The 21,480-nt window shown below is 42.3% G+C and overlaps 1 protein-coding gene across 1 annotated transcript in view; it reads right to left on the reverse strand.

Annotated features, from left to right (window-relative positions):
- FRRS1L (ferric chelate reductase 1 like) overlaps window positions 1-21,480 on the reverse strand; it is a gene marked incomplete at its 5' end in the record, with an annotated part of 98,728 nt that overhangs the window by 42,858 nt on the left and 34,390 nt on the right. The window contains 2 exons of the mRNA XM_083377165.1: window positions 9,926-9,982; window positions 12,347-12,431. Of these exons, the coding sequence (XP_083233291.1) occupies window positions 9,926-9,982; window positions 12,347-12,431 (142 nt within the window). The remainder of the gene's footprint in view (window positions 1-9,925; window positions 9,983-12,346; window positions 12,432-21,480) is intronic.

A 21,480-nucleotide genomic window follows, 5' to 3' on the forward strand; every position in this document is an offset into this window, starting at 1 on the left:
AAAAAACAACAAATCAGTCGAGCGTCCCCGTTCTTGCAAAGCTGGGCCGCCACGCGCAACTGAGCTATCTCTGGCGCGGCTCTGGGACACGGCTGGGCGGGAGCATCGGGCAGCTCTCCCCACGCGAAGGCGGCGCTGCCCGTCGGCTCTTGGCCCGAGGGGAGGGCCTCACGCCCACTGGACTCACCTGTCACCAGCACCGCTCTCCCCCCTGCGGGGATGCGCTTCTGCCGGGCGGTGCTGGCCGAGACGAGCCAGCAGGCAGCTGCTGTGAGCGCGGCGCTGAGTGGCAGCGGCAGGATGGCCTGGCCCAGCACCTGCAGGACGGCCAGCAGCCCCATGCACAGCAGCAGACGCCGGCTCAGCAACAGGTCCGAGCGCAGGAGCCACACTGCCAGGCTGCCCAGGAAAAGCAGCCACACCGAGAGGCTGCACGCCCAGTCCAGCTCCATGAGGGGCAGGGCGGGAAGCCGGCTGGGAAGAGGGACCAGGAGCCTGGGCCAAGCGCACCTCGGCCGACAGTGAGAGGGAAGCGGCATGAGTTCTAAAAAAGAGGCTACGGGCGGAGCTGCCCCACCCTGCGCCCAATGGGAGAAGTTCAAGGCCTGGGGGGGAAGCAGGAGGGGCGCTGGCCATGGCAGGGTGGTGGCTGCCCTCCGGCGCTGCCTGCCACCCGGGAAACGCTGCGCCTCGGGGGCCAGCAGAAGCGCGGGAGCAGTGGGAGGGCCGGCGGGGCCAGTCGGGCCTTCACCTCCTCTGCGACGGACAGGGAGGGCAGGGCATGTAAGTATTTTCCGGCGTATAAGACGAAAAACCTTGACAATCTTCTTAAAAGTCGGGGGTCGTCTTATACGCCGGGTCGTCTTATACGCCAGAAAATACGGTACCTTGAATACTGCAACCAATTTTGGTCACCATACTACAAAACAAATGTTGAGACTTTGGAAAAAATTCAGAGAAGTGCAACTAAGATGATCAAAGGCCTGGAGACATTTGAAGAACGGCTGCAGGAATTGGGTTTGGCTAGTGTAAAAAGAAGATATAGGGGCGACATGATATCAGTATTCCAGTATTTGACGGGGCACCACAAAGAAGAAGGGGTCAAATTATTCTCCACAAAGCATCAGCAGGCAGGACAAGAAACAATGGTTGGAAACTGATCAAAGAGAGAAGCAACCTGGAATTAAGGAGAAACTTCCTAACAGTGAGGATAATTAACCAGTGGAACAACTTGCCTTCAGAATTCATGGGCACTCCATCATTGGAGATTTTTAAGAAGAGACTAGACAGTCATCTGACTGAAATGGTATAGGTTTTCCTGCTTGAGCAGGGGCTGGACTAGAAGACCTCCAAGGTCCATTTCAGCTCTATTCTATTCTTAATTTGTCAACTGTAATAAAGCACTTTATGTTTTATGCAGATGTGCTTAATTCTAAGTTCTGTAAGTTCTAAACCTGGCATTTTCAGTTGATGTCAGCCCTAGTCATCTTGCATTTAGATTACTGAAACATGTTCCAAATGGAACTACTCTTGAAGAGCATTCAGAAGCTACAGCTGATGCAGAGTGTAGCATTGTAGACAATTTTGGGGGTAGCAAGAACGACCCATGTAATACCACTGCTCAATGATCTGCACTGGCTGCCAGTTTGCTTTGGGTGCTATTCAAGATGTTGGCAATCATTTTTAAAGCCCTTAATGACATGGGTCCACATTACTTGGAGGACTGTTTTATAATAATAAATAATAAACCTTTATTGTCAAAGTACATGTGTACATTGAGATTAGCTGAGACTCCCCCCCCCCGTGCTCTCTCCCCCCAACACACAGTGACAACAAACCCTCCATCCTACCACACCATGTGAACCAACTACACCACACACCGGCCTCCCAAGTCAATTCTGCATAAATTCACAGAGATTATGTCCCATTTAAAAGCCTAATAGCCCATGGATAAAAGCTATTTTTCAGCCTGTTGGTACGGCTGGCTATACTACTATATCTCCTACCGGATGGTAGGAGAGTAAAGAGATACCGTCCAGGGTGTGAGTCATCCCTGAGAATCTTCCTCACTCTTCCAAGGCAACGAGCCCAGGCGATGTCATCCAGTGGTGTCAGGGAACAGCCCACAATGTCTTTTGCTGTGCTCACTACCCTCTGTAATACTTTCCTGTCCATGGCTGTCAGACCAGCATACCAAATCACAATACCATACGAGAGGATGCTCTCTATAGTAGACCAATAGGATTGGTCACTCCACCCATGCTAGCAGATGCAGCATGCTGCAGGCCCTATTAGCTAGGGCAGGGGTCAGCAACCTGAAACAGTGAAAGAGCCACTCGGAACCGGTTCCCTCACAAAAGGAAAAACTGGGAGCCGCAAAAAATGTGTTCACATGCGCGTACATGCGCGCATACGCAGAACAGGGTTTGAAGAGTGGAGCCAAGGCGAGATATGCACCTACCCTGCATATTTGAATTGATTGGTTGAACTTTTTTAGTCCCACTTTTTTTTTTTTTGGACTGCACATGGCAGAGGACTGGGAGCCGCAGGAGACGGCTGAAAGACTGCGGCTCTGGAGCCACGGGTTGCAGACCTGTGAGCTAGGGTATTCCAGTAGGTGGGGTCCAGAAGAGCCTTCTCTGCCATTGCTTCTGTTCTTTGGAACATTTTTGAATTGTCTTCACAAAGACGAGAGGGAGACCGTAGGCAAGATTCACAATGTTTATTCGGTTCAGCTCCGGGGCAGGGGCCTGTCAACACAAACCCGGCTTTTATAGGAAACTGTCAAATGTTACAACCAATCAGTTAACAGTGTTTTTCCCGCCGCTTGGCGGCGGCCAATCAGTGTACGGCAGTCTGACAGCTCGGCGGCTGTCAGGGAATTCCTCTCAGCTGAGCGTTTGGCTCGGCCGGAGGACCTGATCGGGGACTGCCGATTTGACAGCTCCGGCAGCTGTCAAATCTGATGCATCCGCATTTGGCAGCCCATCTGACAGCTGTCATTGGAATAGCGGCCGGCGGGGCAGTGCGCATGCGCTGTTGCTTCCGGCAGCCATTTGACAGCTGTCAACTGTCAAAGTCTGCCGGGCCAGTGCTTTCTTTGCCGTTTGGAGGTTCCGGGGTTCTCGATATGAATCACCCCCTTTTCCCCCCCTGAAATGGGTATGTTATTTTTAACAACAGTTGAACCTTTTAAACAAACATTATTAACGGGGTTTTTGTCTGTCGGCATGTTCCCAGTCCACTCAAAGTCCGCGAGGTATGCGGGGGGTCTTCTGACTCGGCTGGATCGGCGGAGGCAGGGGGTGATTTCTTCTGGTTGTGTTGCCGGTTGTGTTGTGAGTCCCGGGGGGGTGAAAGTTCGTCGGGATTGGGGCTGCTGGATGGCGCTGGCTCCTCTGGGGGCGGTTGCTGAGTGGGGTTGGGGGGTGACCTCGGTCGAAGCTGGTCTGCATGTCTGCGTTGTGTTAGTCCCGTCCCCGTGTCCACCGTGTAGGATAACGGCCCTGTTTGGTCCAGGATAACCCCCTGGACCCACTTATCCCTTCCCCCATAGTCTCAAGACCAAACATTGTCCCCGGGAGAATGTTTTTGGTTGGGCGTTGGAGGCCATTTCGGCTGCTGGTCTATCTGGGTGGAGCCTGTCCAGCCTTGTCACCAGGCGGCGGCCCCATCGCAGTTCGGCAGGGCTTTTCCCGGTGGTGGAGCAGGGCGTAGCGTGGTGGGCCAGGAGGAATTGTGCCAGGCGACGGTGCCAGTTTCCCGTGATGATTCTTTTAAGGGCGTCTTTGGTGGCCCTCACCATAACCTCCGCAAGGCCGTTGGACGATGGGTGGAAGGGAGCCGACTTCGAGTGCCTAATACAATTGCTCCTCATGAAGATCTGAAAGTCATGAGAAGTAAATTGAGGGCCATTGTCTGATATTATAACGTCGGGGAGACCGTGTGTTGCGAAGATTCCCCTGAGGGCTTGGATGGTTGCGGTAGTTGTTGTGCTGTGAACCGGGAGAACCTCCAGCCACTTGGAATAACTGTCCACGACTATAAGGAAAACCTGCCCTTGAAAAGGTCTGGCGAAATCAATGTGGATGCGGGACCAGGGGTTTTTTGTGAGTTCCCATTTGTGAATTGGGGCTCTGGGTTGGAGCGGTCGGGACTGCTGGCACAAATAGCAGCCAGCAATGTGTTTTTCTATGTCTTGGTCGATGCCTGGCCACCAAATGTAGCTACGAGCCAAGGCTTTGGTTTTTACAATGCCCGGGTGGCCTTCGTGCAATGTATGCAGGACCTTGGATCTGTGCCTGGGTGGCACGATTACTCTACAGCCCCAGAGTATGCATCCTAGGTGAGAGGTTAGTTCATTTTGTCTAGCGAAGTATGGCTGGAATTCTGTACTTGGGCAGGAGCATTGCCAACCGGTGTGTACCCACGCTAACACCCTGCTGAGCGTTTTGTCCTGGGATGTTGTGGCAGCGATATCGTTTGCTGTCAGTGGGCATTCCAGGAGCTCCTGGATGGCCAAGATGTTGCTAGCTGGGTCTGGGTCTGGTTCTACTTGGGGTAAGGGTAGCCTGCTGAGGCCGTCAGCGTGGTGTCCCGGTTTGTATATTAGTTGATAGGAATATGCTGTGAGGAACGTTGTCCAGCGCAGCATCCTGGGAGACAGAATTTGGGGGGTTTGACGGTCCCAGGTGAACAATCCTAACAGGGGTTTGTGGTCTGTGTAGATCACGAAAGGGCAGCCATAAAGGTAGTCGTGAAATTTTTTAATTCCAGCCACTATTGCCAGGGCTTCCTTATCTATCTGGGCATAATTTCTTTCCGTTTTGGAAAGAGTTCTAGAATAATAGGCCACCGGGGCTTGAGTGCCGTCGCTGTATAAGTGGCTCAAAACTGCTCCAATCCCGTATGGGGATGCGTCGCAGGCTATGCAGAGAGGTTTGTCTTCTTTGTAGTGGGAAATGGTGGCGTTGCTGGATAGCATTTGTTTGAGTGATTTGAAACTATTGTCATGGGCTGTTGTCCACTGCCAGGCTGCCCCTTTATCGAGCAGCCTGTGGAGTGGCTCTGCGATGGTTGCCTTCCCAGGTAGGAAGGCGTGATAAAAATTCAAAAGCCCAAGGAAAGCCTGGAGCTCTGTTTTATTTTTGGGTGTTGGGGCGGCTTTGATAGCAAGGATTTTAGAGTTGGTGGGGTGGATTCCCTGCGAGTCGATTTTGTAGCCTAAAAAGTCTGCGGATGGGACGCCTATAGAACATTTTTCTCGTTTAAGTTTTAAACCAGCTTTCCGAAATCTGGTTAATACCTCTTGCAGCCTGGCTGCCAGGTTGTTTTCAGATTCCCCTGCAATGAGCACATCATCGAAATAGGGGCAGACCCCAGGGATCCCCTTTAGGGTTTTCTCCATGACTTCCTGGAAGATGCCAGGAGCCACTGAGATTCCAAATTGTAAACGGTTTACCTTAAAGGCGCCGCAGTGTGTGACAATGGTTTGAGCCTCAGCTGTTTCTTGGGTGACAGGTAGCTGAAGGAACGCATGCGCCAGGTCGAGTTTGGCGAATATTGAGCCAGAGCCTATTTCTGAGAGTACGTCCCTAACTGCAGGGACTGGGTATGCATGGGGATTTAATGCGCGGTTCAGGGTCGCTTTGTAATCTGCGCATATTCTCATGTCCCCATTTGGTTTGACTGGTGTTTCCCAGGTGCCCCCATCTGTTGGTTCTAAAACCCCGAGGGTGACTAAACGATCTAGTTCGGCCTCGATTTTTTGTTTTAGTGCGAAGGGGACCCTTCTTGCCTTAATGCGGATGGGACCCACTTCTGGTCTAAGTTTGAGGTTGACGAGGGGGCCAGTATATTTGCCCAGTGTCCCATCAAAAACGTCAGCGAACGCTTTGCAAACGTTTCCTAGAGATTGAGATTGTATTCGGTTGGTGCCCTCCAGGCGGATGCCCAGAGCCTCGAACCAGTCTAAACCGATGAGGCTGGTTCTGGGTGCCTCTGTGATCTGGACTGTCAAGTGCCCTAGGAATTTTTTGAATTCCATTCTCAGTTGTGCCTGTCCCTTTAATTGAATAGCGGCCCCCTGGAAATCTGCGAGGAGGATTTTGGAGGGTTGAAGGGAGATATGGCGTCTGCTTTTAAAGCCGATTTTTTTAGAGTGTCCCAGGACATTATCGAGACGGAGGATCCGGAGTCGACCTCCATCTCGCAGGGCACCCCTTGGATCTTAACCCAGATTTTGATTTTGGGTTGTAAATGGTGGATGGCCGAAATCTTTTGTTTGGCAAGGATGGATAACACTGAGGGCTGGGAGGTTTCCTTGGTAGGGAGGGGTTTTTTGGTCCTACCTGCCGGAATTTCCTCAAGCTTGTGGAGGGTTTCCCGGTTCAGGCTGCGGCACACGGAGCGGATGTGCCCGGTCTTCCCGCATCCGTGGCATTTTGCATTTCTGAAACGGCAGGTAGCTCTGGCGTGAGCTCCACCGCAGCTGGCACATTTCGGTCTGGGCCCGGTGGAGATGGGTCTTTGACCTGGACCGGCTGGTTTGGATGGCCTGCGGGTTCTTCCATGGTCGGTGCTCATTTTGTTGAAATGAGACATGATGTCATCGATGCCGGTGCAGGCCTCCGGGTGCTCGCTGTCTGGCTCCCAGGCATGGTGGACTGACCCGGCGGGGCTGCCTCTGAACACAGGGGAGCCCTTGCGGTGGCTGTCTTCGTAGGCCATAATTTCTAATGTGAGTTCAGCGAGGTCCATCGTGGGCTTGGCTACCAATTTCCGCTGGAGCTGTTCGTTAGAGAGACCGGTGATAACCTGGTCTCTGATACGGTCTTCCAGGTCGGGAAATTGGCATCTGCGGGCGATGTGACATACCCCTGCGATGAAAGCTGTGGATGCTTCACCCGGTTGCTGGCGGCGGCGGGCGAAGTGGAGGCGCCAATACAGCTCGGACCGTCGGGGCATATAGTGCTTGCTGAGGCGATCGGTCAGCTCAGCGTATGGAATGGCCGCGACGGGGTCTGGGATGCAGAGCCCTACAGCAATGTCGTAGACGGCGGGCCCACTGAGGCACAGAAGGGCTACAGCTTTGTGGCGGTCCTCCGTTATCTTGTTGATGACGAGGTAGCCCTCAACTTGCCCCCAGTGCGATTCCCATTCCTCGGGATGGCGGACGTCGAATTCTCTGATGTGGCCTAAGTTTGCCATGGTCTGGGTCCACAGTACTGTTCAAGCTGCAGAAGGGTTCCTTTGCCCTCAAAAAGCGACTTCAGCAGTGACTTATCAGCGAGAGGGATCGGAACTCCTTCGCAGTGTGACTTAGCTCAGTAGGCAGCTCTGTAGTACCAGGATCCCATCCTCGTCGCCAGGTGAATTGTCTTCACAAAGACGAGAGGGAGACCGTAGGCAAGATTCACAATGTTTATTCGGTTCAGCTCCGGGGCAGGGGCCTGTCAATACAAACCCGGCTTTTATAGGAAACTGTCAAATGTTACAACCAATCAGTTAACAGTGTTTTTCCTGCCGCTTGGCGGCGGCCAATCAGTGTACGGCAGTCTGACAGCTCGGCGGCTGTCAGGGAATTCCTCTCAGCTGAGCGTTTGGCTCGGCCGGAGGACCTGATCGGGGACTGCCGATTTGACAGCTCCGGCAGCTGTCAAATCTGACGCGTGCGCATTTGGCAGCCCGTCTGACAGCTGTCATTGGAATAGCGGCCGGCGGGGCAGTGCGCATGCGCTGTTGCTTCCGGCAGCCATTTGACAGCTGTCAACTGTCAAAGTCTGCCGGGCCAGTGCTTTCCTTGCCGTTTGGAGGTTCCGGGGTTCTCGATATGAATCAATTTTGTCCCCTCCCCCAAGTGAGTTTGGCTCTAATCTTCCTGACCTTCTGCAAGAGCTTAAGACCTGGCTCTGCCAGTTGGCTTAAGGTTCCAATGGGGAGGTCTTCACAATGGAGATGGTTGACAAATTAATAACAGACCCCACTTCCCCTCCTGCTGATCCTACTCCCTCCCTCCCTCCCCATTTTTAGTTAAGGTTGAGTTTTATATTTATTGTACTTTGTATTATGTATAGGTTATGTATAATTTTATCCTTTTAATATTGTAATCCACCCAGAGTTACCCTGTGGTAAAATGGATGGCCAATGAATTTAATAAATATAAGTATATGTTGATAACATTGGCCCAAAAATTAATTGAAGAGGAACAATAGGGTGAAAATGTGTCTCTGTCTCCTCTTTAAAAGCATTGCAGGGGATCTAGTTGATCACTGTGGGAAATAAAATGCTAAATTAAAATTTTTATTCACTTATATGTTTGTATTCTGTATTCTGTGAGGCAGAATACAAACAAATCCAATGCATCTTCTTCCTCCTATTTTCCTCACAACAACAAACCTGTGAGGTAGGTTGGACTGAGAGAGAATGACTGGACGAAGGTAATCAAACTGGCTTTCATGCTTATGGCAAAATTAGAACTCATAATCTCCCACTTCCTAGCCTGGTGTTTAACCACTAAATCCCTGGCTATGGGATTTAGCCTAATCCTGCAAGATTATTTTATGTAAAATAGGAATAACTCAAATCTATTCACATTTGAGCCTATCAGAAGGAATACCCACCCATTTATTTTAGTCTTTTCACCCAGCCAAAACATGACAAAGCAACACAAAACTTTTTTTGGTTAATCCAACATACCTATAGTATCTTAGCAAGAATCCCTCTACCAATCCTCATCTAACTATACCATGTACACCAAAAGCAGCCACTATAATTATACACTTTGAGTGAATCCATGATCATCTGAAAGCCCCAACTTTGTGTGATAATTAAACCATCAGGCTAGAAACCAGGAGATGATGAATTCTAATCCACATTAGGCAAGAAACCAGCTGAGTGATCTTTCTCTAATCCTAAAAAGCAAGCAAGGGAAAGCCACTTCTGAAATCATGCCAAAAAAACTGCAGGAACCTGTGCATCAATCTCCAGAAGTCAACAGTGCTCCCCCACAAAAGGCCCCTGAACCCAAAATATTTTTGCCTTTTAAGCAATTCCCTTCCTATGGCCAGCTGAATCAAGATCCCATTTGGAAGTATTCAAATCGCTACTGGCCACAATAAATAAAGTAGTGTCAGTCTCTGGAGATCAGCATCCAAAATGGCAAATATTCTGAAAGGAAAAGGCACAAATGGAATCATCAATCAGTCACTTCGCTAAATCTTCTGAATGACTGGGTTGACAAAGAGCACAATGTTTCTTCTGTAGTACAAGTTCTGTGGTATAAATAGTTTAACTACAGGATAAATATCTGTGATGAGGTTTTCAAAGTACCCAAATTTCTCTGGAGCAAACAGTTTAACAAAATCATTTTAAAAAAGTAGCTGGAAGCATCCTGGTCACAGTTTCTGGTCATTTTTCTGCCCCTGGTGTGGTATGGAATCAATCTTGTGCAAAATGGCACCTGTGGAAAACAAAAGGAGATATTGATAAGGTAACAAGCTGGAGGCAATAGTAGGAACATAATTGCACAAATGCTTGTTGGAAAGTGAAAAGTTTTGAGTGCCAATTGGGTTATTTTATAGAATAAGGGGAATAGTATAGTAATTGTGAATATACATACTCCTTCTTCCTTGAAGACTGTAGAAAAATACTGTGTGCCATAATTATATATTTCACTGTGTGCATTCAGCCTGTGATCCAACAAATATGTTCAGGAACATTGGATTGAAGTACATTGTGTAGACCAACTTGTTTTTCCAACTAGGGTTTTCCTGCTTGTAGAAGTGAGTATCTGCCCAATGTGTGGAGAACATTATTAGGAAATAAAAAAGTATTAGACAAAAATGATCACAATAATTAAGGAAATGAAAAATGTAAACATAGCACTTACACATTGCCACATATTTCCACCCATTCCCTTCCTTACCTGGATGAGGCATATACCACTGTCCCACAGTTGTTGGAGTCTAGCAGATGTTGGTGCCTGAAGTTCCAAGGTGAAGTAATTGTTAGGGTTCCAGACAGAAATATTAGCTATGTATGCACGTATTCAAGTATGACATTAGGGTAGACTGTTTTATATAAACCTTTCTCCATTGTTTCCTCAGCCATTAGTTTCCTTCTGTGAGCTCCAATGGGCATGACATATGATATACCATGTGATTTATAATATACATATTTCATGTTTATATGACTTCGTATACTACCTGATATAATCTCTTAGATGGTCAAGGATTGTTTATAAGTTCCTGCATATATCAGGGGCATATATAATAATAAAGGAGATAATAATAAAAGAGGTTCAGCGTATTCCATCTACACAAGATGGGGGATAGCTGCCATGCTGGCAGTGTATCGTTATATTTGTGTATAAAAACTGTCAGTGTTACCTATAGAAAACAAATGTACTTTAAAGTCACAAATCCAAAGCAGTTATTTTCTTCATTGGAGTATGTCTAATTAATTAGTTTGATCATACTATACAGAGATCAGTAATTACACAACCAATATCTTCTTTCATAAAGTTTATCATCCGAGGGGTTGCAACGATCCAGATAATGACTAGATAGAAAGAAATACATAAATATCTCTGTTGACACCTAATAGTTATTGGGAAATTTGCAACTCAGGTATAATAGTCCTAGTTATATTTAACTACTGTTGCTCCATGTCCCAAATTTTTAGTTAAAAATTCTATAAAATTTACTGTGTTATGAAAATTCCTGTAAAGAACAACCTTAAGCTGTTGGTCTTGCTGATCCTTAATAGTGTTCTTTATAGTAACCATTAGCTATTTCCTGATTTATGACAGAGAATGTCCCACTCAAGATAAAACATGATAACATTTAATATTCAGACTATAAATAAATAAGAATAAAGAGAAAACAGTGAAATGAAAATTAAGTTTAAACACATGCCAAAATAAAATAGTTGAATATTGGCTTAAAAGTGAACAACAGAGATCAGGACAACTATAGTTTGCAATGGAATTTAATTCTATAATGATATGATCGAAAAAAGCCATTTCTGTAAGGTGACAGGAAACAATAAGATTTTCAGAACAAGCTTTCAAGTCATTCTCAAGTGAGAAGTAATTACTGATCCTAGACCATTTTAATAAGGATGTACAAAACATATTCTGAGCGTAACATGGCCATTTTCAGTATTTCAATTTCAGGATAAAATATTTCAATGAAGCATTGTTCCAAGATGGGGCCAAAAGCAGGAGTTTCATTCCATGTTGTGTTCCATAACTACTTTTTAAATTCTAAGCCATACATTTATCCATAAAATAGTTCCATCTGCCATCTCTACTGTCACTGACATTGTTTAAAATTTATATATTATCAGGAACTCTGAATTCTCCAGATGTCTTCAGATGAATACAGAATAACAAAGTTGGAAGGAAAAAACTTGCAGGTCTTTTAGTCCAAGCCCCTGCCCAAGCAGAAGTGCTCATACCAATCTAGACAAATGGCTGTTCAATATCTTCTTCAAAATCTCCAGTGATGGAGCACCCACAGTTTCTGGAGGCCTGATTAATTGTTCTCACTGTCAGGAAATTTTGCCTTAATTCTAGATTGGATCTCTCTTTGATAATTTTCCATCAGTTACTTCTTGTCTTGCCTCAGGTGTTTAGAGAATAAGTCAACCCCCTCTTCTCTGTGACAGAGAAGACTGCAGTATTCTTTTCAAGCCAGATTATACAAGTCAAAATATAAACTGTGCACGGGCTTTGCAAATACTGTTTCTATGATGGTGAGTTTTCAGATTATCAAATTCAAACACAATGTTACTTTATTTCTTTGATGAACTTTACATTCAGTTTGCCAAATGGAAACAGGGGAGGCAAGCTTTAACAAATCCACAATTATTGGTATTTTGTAGTTCATAGGCTCTACTGAAATGAACCCACTGCTGAGCTAAGTGCTTTAGTTCTGTAGATAGACAATTTACCAAAAATCCTTTTAATTTATGTAGCTATTTTAAAAATTTACTCAACCTTTGTGAACTTAGGACACACATCAAGGTAGCAAGGGTCTTGTTCCTATTGTTCCCTATGGGAAAACACTCAAAATTTCAAGTTTTGTGGATATCAAAATACAGTGCAAAGGTGTTCTATTCTTACAAATAGTTCTATTCTTAGAAAGTTTTTTTAATTTATGCCGAACTCTACATTTCAGTTGTCTAAACAAATGAACCACAACTGGAAAACTTCACATGGACTCAGTTACAATAAGTCATTGCTAATAAAATATAACAATTCATAGAGTGACCTTGTTCATAGGTCACATTGGTTTTATTTAAAAAAGAAACAATTAACAAATTTTCATTGTATCATACTGACCTAAAGCATCCTTTTGTTTTTCCGCAATCATCCGCTCGAATTTTTGCAAATGGATCTACTGGAGGAGCAGTAGGAAATGGATAACCTTTTAAGAATCAGAATCAAAATATTAATTATTTAATACAATGCATTTTAATTTAATATAAAATGTTAATTTGTATTTTATCTAGTCATCAAATTTATATCCCACATTTTGTTTCTTACTGGAGTCAGCAATCACCCTGCAAAGTGTCATATTCAGATGTTAAAATAAAAACTCTTCTCATTTCTTCATAATCTACATGAAAGAACCATAGAATAATAATTGGAAAAGACTTTAAAGTCATCATCCAATCCTCTGCTCTAAATTAAAGGATCTAGGATCTAAATTAGTTGTTATGAAATATGGTCACTGTCTGTTTGTACACAACCAATAAACCATCTCATATCCCCCTTAGATCTAAGACCTTTATATTTCTGCTCATACATCATTTTTCCATCAATTTCCTGCAAACCACATTCTTCTTAGTCAGATTATGTCTTTTTAAAAAGCCAGAATTCAGAAATGTTTTGGCCAATGTTCTTTTAATGCCATTAAGAATTAGAGCTTAAGAATTAGAGCTACAGACCCGCAGGTGTTTGACCTAGGTCTCAAGATAGAGAAAGGTGAATTATGTATATTAATCTTGACAGATTATTAGCAAGAGACCCTTTACACCAGGAAATTTGCTATTCAGTATTACCTGCCGTTAGCCTTTTTCTTTGCTTGTTTTAATGACTTAGCATCTGCAATACTGAGGAGAATATACATACATACATACATACATACATACACATACATACACATACACACACAGAGAGAGAGAGAGAGAGAGAGAGAGAGAGAGAGAGAGAGAGAGAGAGAGAGAGAGAGAGAGAGAGAGAGAGAGAGAGCCTTGTTCAAAGTGAAAATCTGTCCCTATGATCTGGAGGAATCTGATATTCTGGGCATATGATCCTTTGATGTCCTTTTTACACAAACAGCACTGTTCTCTCATAAATGTGCTTGCATATAGAAATTCTGAGAATAATATAATTTGATTTTTACAGTCAGATTACAGCCCTTACATTGCCAGGAAAATTGAAAATTTTCTTTCAGCTGTCATTGGTTCATGCTGAAAAGTGTGGAAAGTATTCTATTTTTTTAAAAAAATACTTTATTAATTTTTTATAATTACAAATCTTTAGTGCTTAGTAAACAATGTGTTGACTGAGTCCACATATTTAACTTGATAATGCATCTCAAATTCCTATTCTCTACTCCGTTTTAATACATCCCATGTTTGAAAGTATTCTATATCTTCTTTCCCTTTTATTTTCAGTGTAAGCCTATCCATTTCCGCACAGTCCAAAATTTTCTTAATTATCTGTTCTTCAGGTGGTATTTCTTCATTTTTCTAATGCTGTGCAAATAAAATTCTCGCTGCTGTCAATACAGGTAACATTAAATATACACATATACATTCTTTATCATAATTTCCTGAGTTATACCTAAAAGAAATAATTCCGGCTTAAAATCTACATGTTTTATTAACATTTTCTCTAACCACATATGTATTTTTGACCAGATTATTTGGGGGGGGGGGATGCCTACCAAAGGTGGTAGTACATGCCTGGCTTTTGCCTACATTTCCAACAATTGCTAGACATGTTTTTTTTTTAATTGAAAAGTTTTAACATACAATTTTTCTTTAAAAATCCCCCCTCCCCCTCCCTTCTCCCTCCCCCCCTACCTCTCCCCCCTCCCCCCCTCCCCCCCGACTTCCCAGAGCTAAATACAAGGTATATATAAAAAAACAATCATAAACAACCATATACTAACAACTATAAACTCTAAAATCCATCACTCTCTAGCTTATATAGGATAAAACAAACCTTAGTAATATTAAATATATATAAAGAAACTAAAATAGAAAAAGAAAAAAAGAAAGAAGACTTATTCAAATGCTACATGAAACTTCTTAACCCTATACTTGTTCTGGATAAACTCAATCCATTTTCTCCATTCCATAATATAGCGTTCTTGCGAGTGATCTTTCAAATAGGCCGAAATCTTCGCCATCTCTGCCAGGTCGGAAACCTTTAAAGTCCACTCTTCTATGGTCGGCAGTTCCTCTTTTTTCCAATACTGACCTATCAAAAGTCTTGCTGCCGTAATTAAATTCAACATCAACTTGGTGTCCACAACTGTAACATCTGTAATTATTCCCAACAAAAAAAGTTGCGGACAAAACTTTATCCTCTGTTTAAAAATCTTCTGCATGTTCCACCAGACTTTTATCCAAAAAGCCTTGACCTTTTTACAAGTCCACCATATGTGAAAATATGTTGCGTCTTCATCACCGCACCTCCAACATTTAGGCTGATAATTCGGATACATACTTGCAAGCTTTTTAGGATCTAAATGCCATCTATAAAACATTTTGTAAAAATTCTCTCTTAGATTTTGAGCTTGTGTAAATTTTACGTTCCTCACCCAAATCTTTTCCCACGTGTCCATTGTGATAACTTCCTGGATGTTTTGGGCCCATTTAATCATACACTCCTTAACAAGTTCTGTTTCTGAATCAATCTCTATCAATGCAAGATATATCCGTTTAATATGTGCTGGTCCCTGATTTCTAATTTGCTTTATCAAATTTTCATCAGTCATTGTAAAACCATTTTTCTGGTCTTCTTTCCACCTGGCCCGTAACTGAGTATATTGAAACCAGTTTTGAACAACCTCCTCTTCTCGCAAGAGGCTATATGATTTCAAACACCAGACATTTCTTTCCAAGCTTAGGATCTCCTTGTACGTAGTCACATCATGTTTGAAACCAGCATGTATATTTTCTATTGTGTGTTTTGGAATTGCCCACAGTGGTATCTTGCAATCTAGCTTATGTCTATACTTCTTCCAAACTCTCAACAATGCCTGTCTTAAAATATGCACTCTAAACACATTGTCTACCTTCTTGTCATACAACAAATATGCATGCCAGCCAAACAACAAATCGTGGCCCTCAAGATTTAATAATCTCTCTTGTGTCAAATTAATCCAATCACTTATTCCTACTAATGCAGCAGCTTCATAATATAGTTTAAAATTGGGCATTTTAAGACCACCTCTCTCACGAGTATCCTGCATAATCTTAAGTTTAACTCGTGGCTTTTTCCCTGCCCAAACAAATTTATTGATACCTCGCTGCCATTCCTCCAAATTAGAATCTTTCTTAAGAATCGGTATCATTTGAAATAAGAATAAAAATTTAGGCAGGACATTCATTTTCACTGCTGCGATCCGTCCCAACAAAGACAATTGCAATTTTTCCCAACTCTCCAATTCTTTTTGAATTTTCCCCCATAGTTTTTCATAATTATTTTTATATAACTTTGTATTAGAGGGCGACAAAAGCACCCCCAAATATTTAACCCTTTTAACAATCTCAAATCCAGTTAATCCTTCTAAGAGAGCCTTTTGCGAAACTGTCATATTTTTGGCCAGAATTTTGGTTTTCTGTATATTAACTTTAAATCCAGAAACCTTCCCATATTGTGTTATTATCTCCATCAGGTCCACAACAGAGTTCTCTGGCTGGGTCACTGTAACAACCAGATCCTCTGCGAATGCTCTCAATCTATAATCCTGATCTCTAATTTGTATCCCCTTAATTTTTTCCGAATTCCGTATTTTAACCAATAATATCTCTAATGTTAACACAAATAACAAGGGCGATAACGGACACCCTTGCCTTGTGCCCTTCTCAATATTACATGCTTCTGTCAGACTATTATTAACTATGATTCGGGCAGTTTGTTTTGGTATAATGCCCTAATCGGTTGTAAAAATTTTCCCCCAAAATCCATTTTGTCTAAAACTTTCAACAAAAATTGCCAATTCAATTGATCAAAAGCTTTTTCAGCATCTAGAAAAATTAGCGCCGCAGGGATCTGGTTGTTCCTTTCCAAAAACTCTAACACATCAACTATATGCCTCACATTATTTTTCATTTGCCTACCACTAATAAACCCCGTTTGGTCCCCATGAATCACCTGTTACAGAACCCTCATCAGTCTATTAGCCAAAACCTTAGCAAATATCTTGTAATCTGTATTTAAAAGCGATATCGGTCTATAATTTTTAACTTGAGTAGCATCTTGGTCTTCCTTCGGAATCAAGGAAATAAAAGCTGTTCTCCAAGACGGTGGCACCTTTCCCCCCCTCTGGATTGTCTGGAACAGTTCCTTTAACGGTTTTATCATCTCTAATTGTAGATTTTTGTAGTAAGCCGCAGTCAAACCATCCGTACCTGGTGCTTTATCCACCTTCAATTCCTTAATTGCTGTAAAAATTTCTTCTTCTGTAAACAATTGATTAATCCCCTCTTTTTGTACTTGCGTAAGAACCGGGATGCTAGCATTCTCCAAATATATATCAATGTCTTTTTCATTAATCTTCTCCTTAGCATATAATTTAGAATAAAAATCCACAAAAGCATACTTGATAAGGTCCTGTTGAAACACAACCCTTCCTTTATGCTCAATTTTGTCTATATTAGAAGCCCTTTGTTTTTTCCTCAATCTATAAGCTAACCATCTACCTGGTTTGTTAGCGTTGCAAAAGGTATTATGCCTGGCAAACCGCAAATTGGTTGCCACTTGGTCAGCCATTAATTTATCAAATTGTCCTCTTAACAGTTTAATAGCCTCCTTAGTCTTCACATCCTCTGAATTCAAAATCAAAGCCTTTTCTTTTTCCTTTATTTCATTCTCCAGTTCTTTCCTCCTAGCTTCCACAGCACGTCTATGTTTATTATTCATATATATCAACACCCCTCTCATGTAGGCCTTGCTAGCATCCCAAACCATATCCATAGAGGTGCCCTTATTCATATTAATTTCAAAAAAATCCTTCATCCGCTGTTTGCATTCTTCCACATTTCTCTGATTTCTAAACAAATTCTCATTTACGCGCCACGAGCGCCTGTCTCTATTCTCCTTATCAATCTCTAACCAAACTGGACTATGATCAGAGATAGTTCTTGCACAAATCTTCACCTTTTTAGTCCTCAAAAAAAATCATTAGTCAACAAAATAAAATCAATCCTAGAAAAAGATTGATGTCTGTCAGAATAAAAAGTATAATCCTTTTCCTGCAAATGTCTCTCACGCCAAATATCTCGCAATTCCAAGTCATCCTTCATTTCAAAAAAAGATTTAGGCAGTCTAGCATGACTTGGGATGCGCTTAAAAGCTCCAGCCTTGTCCATCTGTACATCCAAAACACCATTCCAGTCCCCCATAAAAATAAAAGATTTATAATCCAACTGGGTAAGCTTTGTGTGAAGTAAACTAAAAAAGTCAGCTTGTTGTTGATTAGGAGCATATAATCCAACTAAAAGCGTCTTTTTACCTTCTAACAGCAGCTCTATCATAACGTATCTTCCATGCTTATCTGCTTCAATTAAGTCTGCTGTTAAGGCACTTTTAACATAAACAACCACTCCATTTTTCTTATTCATTGCAGAAGCAACAAATTGCGTACCCAACCTTGAGTTCGATAAATACTTTTGATCCACAACTCTAATATGCATTTCTTGCAAACATATAACATCTATCTTGAATTGTTTTAAATATTGAAAAACTTTCTTCCTCTTCTGTGGTGAATTTAGCCCATTAACGTTCCAAGTTAAAAATTTAGTTGCCATGCATATCCTCCCAAAGCTCTTGGAGCACTGCTTTGATAGGACTATCTTCTTTAGACCATGCTCCTCCCACTGCTTGGCTGTAAGTACGTTGTGGAAGTTCCAAAGACTTTTGCTGGTCTTGTTCTTTTATTTTTTTTGATCGTTTTAAAGCAGCACGCGTTACCCTTTGCTCTCTAGGATCATCCAAAGAAGTTATAGCTTGATCTCCTCCAGCACCGTTTTCCTCTGCTTCAGCCTCTTGATGTTCTCCTTCTCCAGATCCCTTTGCAGCTTCCAGAAGTGTTAATGGGGTTGCTTTTAAAACGTTATTGTAAAAATCACGCGCTTGCTTCACAGTAACCAGCCGGTACCTTTTACCTTCATGCATCACCATCAACCCAACTGGAATCTCCCATCTGAACCTTATATCTCGTTGCTTGAGCTCTTGCACAAGAAATGTAAAATCCTTCCATCTCCTTAAAATCTTTGGAGGAATTTCTTTTAGAACCAAGACTTCTTGATCAGCAATCACAACTTTAGCATCATAGGCAGCTTGTATAACTTCATCTCTAATTTCCCTTTTTGCAAAGTAAACCACCACATCTCTAGGCAACTTTCTCTGTCTAGCAATCCATGAATTCACACGGAACACTTTATCCATACCTCCTCTTATTTCAGATGCTGGCTGATTCAATACCACTTCGAGAGCCTCAGAAACCAGCTGCTTTAAATCTTCCTTAATATTCTCTTTTAAGCCTCTGATTCTAACAGCAAACTGCATCTGGTAATATTGAGCAAGACTTAATTCTCTTTCCATTTTGTCTCTTAAATCTTCATTCTCCAGTACTTTTGCTTCTAATATGGCATTCTTTTGAGTCAAATCATCCACTTTTTCATCCAAATCTTCCACACATTCCGCCACTTTATGCACTGAAGACAAAATGTCTACCTTCATCACGCTGAACTTCTGTTCCATCCTCTCTTCCATTCTCTCCTCCAGTTTCTCCAATTTCTCCTCCATCTGTGCAAATTTATCACCCATTGATTCCAAAATTACCTGGGCATGTTTTTCAAGAGCATCTCGTAAGTCCTTCGGTGTCAATACATCAGGAGGATGCAACGCCTGCAATGATGATTGTTGCACCGGAGAAGTTCCACCACTCCGAAGAGTTTTAGGGGGAGGTTTAGCCGCCATCTTTTACTTTCAATTGTGACGCACTTTCACTTTAAGTTTAAAAAGTCCATCAAGCTCGAGAGTAAAATAAAATAATCCTCTTCACCTTTTCCTCTTGTACCGCTCTGCCTGCTCTTATTACTCCATAGTCCTTCCTTCAGGCAGGGGTGGTCGCAGACGCCTGGCTCTGCTCCAAGAAATCCGGAGCAGAGACGCTGGCCAGCTGGGAGCGACCCAGGCTTCGGGGGAGTTCAATCCTTCAGCCGCCCAAGCTCCAAGCTCAGGCGGCCCCGGAGAACTCGACCCCTACCTGGGGCCTCACCCCCTCCTCTTCTCCCGAGGAGGGGGCTTCAAATTCGCCCGAACAGCTGATCGGCGCTGCTTCGGGCGAAAATCACACAGCTGAGCCGCGGGCAGCCCGGGAAGGCTGTTTCCGGTGCCGCGCAGCCACCGGAAGTCCCTAAATGTTTTTAAACATTTCTGCTAACCTTGCCAGTGGTAAATGCCATCTGTAAAACATTTTATATAGATTTTCTTTATAATGCTGCTGCTATTGTTATTTTATAGTTTCTTTCCCACAAATTTTGCCAATTTTCTAGCTCTACATTGTGCCCAAAGTTTTTTGCCTGTGTTATCATTGTTTCTTTAATTTGCTCATCTTTCATCTTTAAATTTAACAAAATGTTATACAGTTTCTTAATCAATTTTTCATCTAATGACAATAGTACAGTTGCAAGAAAAAGTATGTGAACCCTTTGGAATTACGTGGAGTTTTGCATGAATTGGCCATAAAATGCGCTCTAAATGTCATGTAAGTCACAACAATAGAAGGGAAGAAGGGAAGAAAAAGACCAAAATATCTTGTCATTAATAATCAGTACCCAGATGAGCATATATTATATATTTATATTTGTATTTATATTATATTTATATTTAAATATAAATATAAATATTATATATATATATATATATATATATATATATATATATATATATATATATATATATATATATGTATATATATATTAGCTCCAAGATTAACATCAGATTAGCAATCAAGAAGTAAACAGTACGCTAACAAAGAACTGCCAAACAAGCTAAGAATAAACAGCCCAACCAGAACCTCCAAGACCACTTCCACCAGCACTGACAGGGACAAGCCACTAGAGCAGGAGTGGGTGGATGTGTCATGCCAAAACCACGCCCATCCCATTGCCGGCAATGGAAAAGTCACAATACGTCGCAACACGTCAGTGACATTGCAAGTTTGACACCCCTGCACTAGAGTATATATAGTAAGCCCATCTTACTGATAATGTTACCTAGTTTGTATAATGAAACATTTACAAGAAAACAATCAGGTTCAGAGCACCAAGGACCCTTCATTTCAACCCTGAGCTACAAATATTCTCGTGTATTGATAATGTAAAAGTTATCCCTTCCCTATATGCATATGATATCACAGCACATGCAAGACGTTCAAAAAGGTTCAGAGCAAAGGAGAATGATTTTGACAGTAAACCCTTCCATGGAAATTCTCTTGCTTCTACTGATAGAGGAAGTCAATTCCATATGTCCTGCCATGTTATAATTCTCTATTCAAACAGAACTTCATTCTATTTTTGTTTGCTTCATCTTTACATCCTGGAGATTCAGATGTGGGTTAATATAAGTTAAACTTCTTGTTCAATATGCAACTTTTGAGCCATGCAACTTTTATTTACTACTGTACTATTCCTGGGTCCATGTGAATTAATAAATTTTGACCACACCTTTAATCATAAAGTCAGCAGTTAAGCTTTTGCTTTCTTGACAAATACTGTAGCTACACATTATTTTTTTAAAAAAAATAACCATTGAGAAAATATTAGCATACTGGATTTTGAATATTAAGACTTTGAAATTATTTTTAAAAATGCAATGAATTTCAGTAGAGAACAATGTGGATGAAACTTAGAAATGAATGTTGGATAGTGAATGTTCCAATACCTGGAGACAGCAGAGATAAAGATCCAGAGAAAAATCACAAAATACAAAAAACTGAAATCAAAGAAGGACAACTGGTAAATAAAGCAAAAAATAATACCAATAGCAATAGGTACCTTGGGTGCAATTCTAAAACATCTGGAGCACCACTTGAACACTTATCACAAAATCACAATCAGCCAATTGCAAAACGCAGCAATTGAATTCAGGCAACTGAAAAAGCTTACATTCTCTGACAGTGCATTTAAAGATAGGAAACAACTATTGCCTATCCTAGGTCCTTGGGA

The sequence above is a fragment of the Vipera ursinii genome (genome assembly GCF_947247035.1).
Source record: "Vipera ursinii genome assembly, chromosome: Z".
NCBI classification, from domain to species: Eukaryota; Metazoa; Chordata; class Lepidosauria; order Squamata; family Viperidae; genus Vipera; species Vipera ursinii.